At 36.6% G+C, this 3,947-nt stretch overlaps 1 protein-coding gene across 2 annotated transcripts in view; it reads left to right on the forward strand.

Annotated features, from left to right (window-relative positions):
• bms1 (BMS1 ribosome biogenesis factor) overlaps positions 1–3,947 on the forward strand; it is a 52,899-nt gene that overhangs the window by 18,839 nt on the left and 30,113 nt on the right. For both annotated transcript variants that reach the window (XM_037981754.1, XM_037981757.1), the window contains exon 10: positions 567–1,021. In XM_037981754.1, coding sequence (XP_037837682.1) covers positions 567–1,021 — 455 coding nt within the window. The remainder of the gene's footprint in view (positions 1–566; positions 1,022–3,947) is intronic.

The following is a 3,947-nucleotide window of genomic DNA, read 5'->3' on the forward strand; positions in this document are numbered from 1 at the left end:
GGTCTTCAGTAATATTCTAATTTTCTGATATGATGAATATGAGATTTTCATTTGTTGTCATTTGTAATCATCAAAATTAAACGAAATAAACATTTGAAATATATGAGTTTGTATGTAATGTATGAATATATTATACAAGTTTCACTTTTTAAATGGAATTACTGAAATCAATCTACTTTTTCATGATATTCTAATTTTATGACCAGCACCTGTAGAGTGGCTCTTGTCAACATAATTTTTTCCTGTAACTTAAAAGCCGAAGTACTTTTAAATACTGGCTTTTAATGCAAAAGATGCCACTTGTACTTCTCGGTCATGTCTCTGTTGTGTGCAAGACATAAATTGTCACTGCACCACATTAAGTAACAATCAATGTTTGACATTGTCAAATTGTTCAGAATCATTCATGTCTGCATCACAAAGCATCAACAAACAAAGTATAACCCTTCGACTAGTAGACAGTGAGGGTCATTACAGTATTGTGCATATGGATCAAGGTAGACCATAACGACTGCCTGTACAAATACATCTAAGACCCCGATTTTTATTGCTTGATGTGTTTGTAGAGAGCAAGAGGGAATTAAGGAGAAACATGTCTGGGATCCCAACATCAAAAGAGAGAGAAGGAAGGTGGTCTTCAGTAAGGAGGACGAGGAGGATGATTTTAGTGGGTCTTGTGACAGTGAGGACAGTGACCAGGCTGATGAAGAAGATGAAAATGATGATGATTTGGGGACATATCTCAGAGCTGAATGCAAAGAGACTGCAACAGGTGATGTGCCACCAAAGAAGATTCAGAAACTGGAGAAAGTACAGAGAGAAGTAATCACAGAGGAACCAGCTTTTGCAGACAGCGAGGATGAGCTGGAAAACAGCGAAGAGGATGACGAGATCTGGGAAGCAGGTTATTCTGGACACTCTTCGGAAGAAGAGCTAGAAAAAGAATCTGTGGGAGAAGGCAGCACAGCTGAAAAAATGAAGACCCAATCAGAAAAGGAAAGTGAGGAGAAAGAAGAGCATGGTAAGTATTGAGTTTATTCAATTCATAATTTCTTCTAGATGTGTTTGTTCTTTCTTGACATGCTGTTTGGTTTTCATGTTTAGCATGCCATGCCTTAAAGTATGGATACACCTGGAACTTTTCCACATTTTCTCACTTTCCAACCATAAACCTTAAACTATTTTATGTGACAGATTTATACAAAGAAGGGCAATATTGAGAAGTAGAAGGAAAATGATACAAGGTTTTAACTCTTGTTTTACAAATTAAAAATTGAAGTTTGGCGTGCATTTGTACTCTGCCACTAAAACCAGTGGTTACTAAAACCAGAGCAACTGATTGCTTTCAGAAGTCACCTAATTAGTAAACAGTCTATCTTTGTGTAATTCAATCTCAATATAAATACAGATGAACTGTGAAAGCCTCAGAGGTTTGTGACAGAACATTAGTGATCAAAGAGCAACAAACATCAAGACCAAGGAACTCACCAAACAGATCAGGGAGAAAGGTTGAGAAATCTAAAGCAGGATTAGGTTATACAAGAATATCCCAAGCTTTAAACATCTCACAAAGCAGTGTTTAATCAATCTTCTGAAAATGGAGAGTGTATGGCTATTTACTTCAACTGAGAAGCATTCAAGAATGTCAAAGTAACTCTGGAGGAGCTGCAGAGATCCTGAGCTCAGATGGGACAATCTATCTACAGGACAACTATTTATTTGAAAAAGAGATCTGTGATCTCAGTGGGATTTAGTCAAAAAAGGTTAAATAATTTTACACTTCATAAATCTGGACTTTGACTGGGCCATTAAAGTCATTGTTGAAAGAAAACCAATCCTGTTTGCAGTACGCCACAAGCCATGTAGGAACACAGCAAACGTGTGGACAAAGCTGCTCTGCCCAGATTAAACTAAAATTGAACCTTTTGAACTAAAAGCAAAACAATATGTGTAGCAGAAAACTGACACCGCATTTAACCCCGAACACTCCATCCCCACTGTGAATGATGGTGGAAGCATTGTGCTCTGGGGATTTTTTTTTTTAGCAGTGACATGGAAACTTGTCTGAGTTGATGGGAAGATGGATGAAGCTAAATACAGAAAAATCCTGGAAGAAAATTTGTTAGACCACTAAAGACTTGAGACTGGCACTGGGGTTCAGTCTCCAGCAGGAACTAGAATGGAATGGTTTAGATCAAAGTATATTAATGTGTTAAATGGCCCAGTCAAAGTTTAAATCAAAATCTAACTGAGGATCTGTGTCAAGATTTGAACATTTCTGAATCTGGAAAAGTTTGATTGGAGAAATACAGATTTTTATTGTTGTCATACAAAAATGCCAATTTTTTTTTAGTTCAAAAGAAAATTCCTTTTTTAATTTTATGGCAAACTCAAAAATTATTCTGTTTCAGTTTCTCCTATTTCCACTGAGGTTGTGAGTGGTTGCTATTTTCTACAGATGGGTGGATAAAGCCATGTGAAGCTTTTGAGGCTCCTTCCCAATTAGGGTTGAGCATCATTTGAATTTCAATGATTCTGTTTCTAATTCCGATTCTTTGTTTCAATTCCAGGTCAAAACAATTTTTGATTCAGATTATTTTAAGAGGCAATTTAAGCTTTAACACAGCGGTCCCCAACCTTTTTAGCTCCACAGACTGGTTCATTGTCAGACAGTATTTTCACTGACCACCTTTAAAGGTGTGGCGGATAAATACAAAAAAAAAAATTATGCGACTGGCATAGAAACGGGGGTATTTTTTAAAACATAATAAACTTTGCAACTTTGTTAGTTGCGTCCTGGTATTTCGTTATCAACATGAAAACAACCCTCTCCTCCCCCTAATATTCTCTGGTCAGTATATCGATGTTTAAACAGGCCCTTTAAAATAAGATACACCACAAATATTAAGTGCACAAAGAATACAACTCACCATAACGCTGAATCAGTGGAAGCCCTGTGCCTTTTTCACAGTAATGAGATGTCCCATCTAGGGCTTCCAGAGACATTTGTTTTTTACTCGTTTTGATAGCTTGTGGGTTTGTTTTTAGCTGTAACGTATCACGTGAAAGGTGTTTTGACACGCATCAAGAGTGAGTCATAGACGGATGTAGTGGGGCGAACCCGGTCAGTTTTCAAAATAAATGTCTTTCAGACTCCAAAATTAAAAAATGGAAATACTGTAACTTCATTATTCTTTTGGTACCAAATGACCCATGGACTGGTACCGGACTGCGGCCTAGGGGTTGGGGACCTCTGGATTAATGGACTTTTGTCTTTGTGCAGAAGACTGAGGATTGTGTCATTAGAAAATAATAAAAAAAACAAGTTCTTAGGGTGACAGTTTAAACAGCCTTGTATACAATGTAAAAAGAATTGGTGAGCCAATGTAACCTTGTGGGACACCCATACTAATGGATCTGGGTTCAGGTTCTCATAGGGTATTTGTAACTCTGACATGCTCACTTTGATTAGTTTAAAAGGAAAAGTGCTATTTAATTAAAATAAAGATTGACATTCACCTGTTCAGTTTTGAAATAAGCAGGTGAGGCTGAAGTGCACTAAAAGCAGAGCTAAAATCAACAAATAAAGTCCATGGCCATAGTCTTCTTTTAATAGTGAGGTGAGTGATGCTGCTGATGTCATCGGAATTTAAATCGCACACAAAAAAGGGTCTATAATCGGATCAAATTCAACTTCGATAATTTCAGATATATTCATCAGTAGATGTCCATACAAATAGCAAAAATGTACATTTATACTAGTGCTGAGCGATGTAACGATACATATCGTGGGGACGATAGAAAAGTGTCTATCGTGATATATTTTCTTCTATCGTTTCTATTATAATTGTATCAATGATTCATGTAAATATTTCATAACCTAGGCTACGACGAATGTATTAGTGTTGTCACTTTGCATACATTCAGTTTATATAAGTGATAAATAA

The sequence above is a fragment of the Kryptolebias marmoratus genome, linkage group LG2, assembly GCF_001649575.2.
Source record: "Kryptolebias marmoratus isolate JLee-2015 linkage group LG2, ASM164957v2, whole genome shotgun sequence".
NCBI lineage: Eukaryota > Metazoa > Chordata > Actinopteri > Cyprinodontiformes > Rivulidae > Kryptolebias > Kryptolebias marmoratus.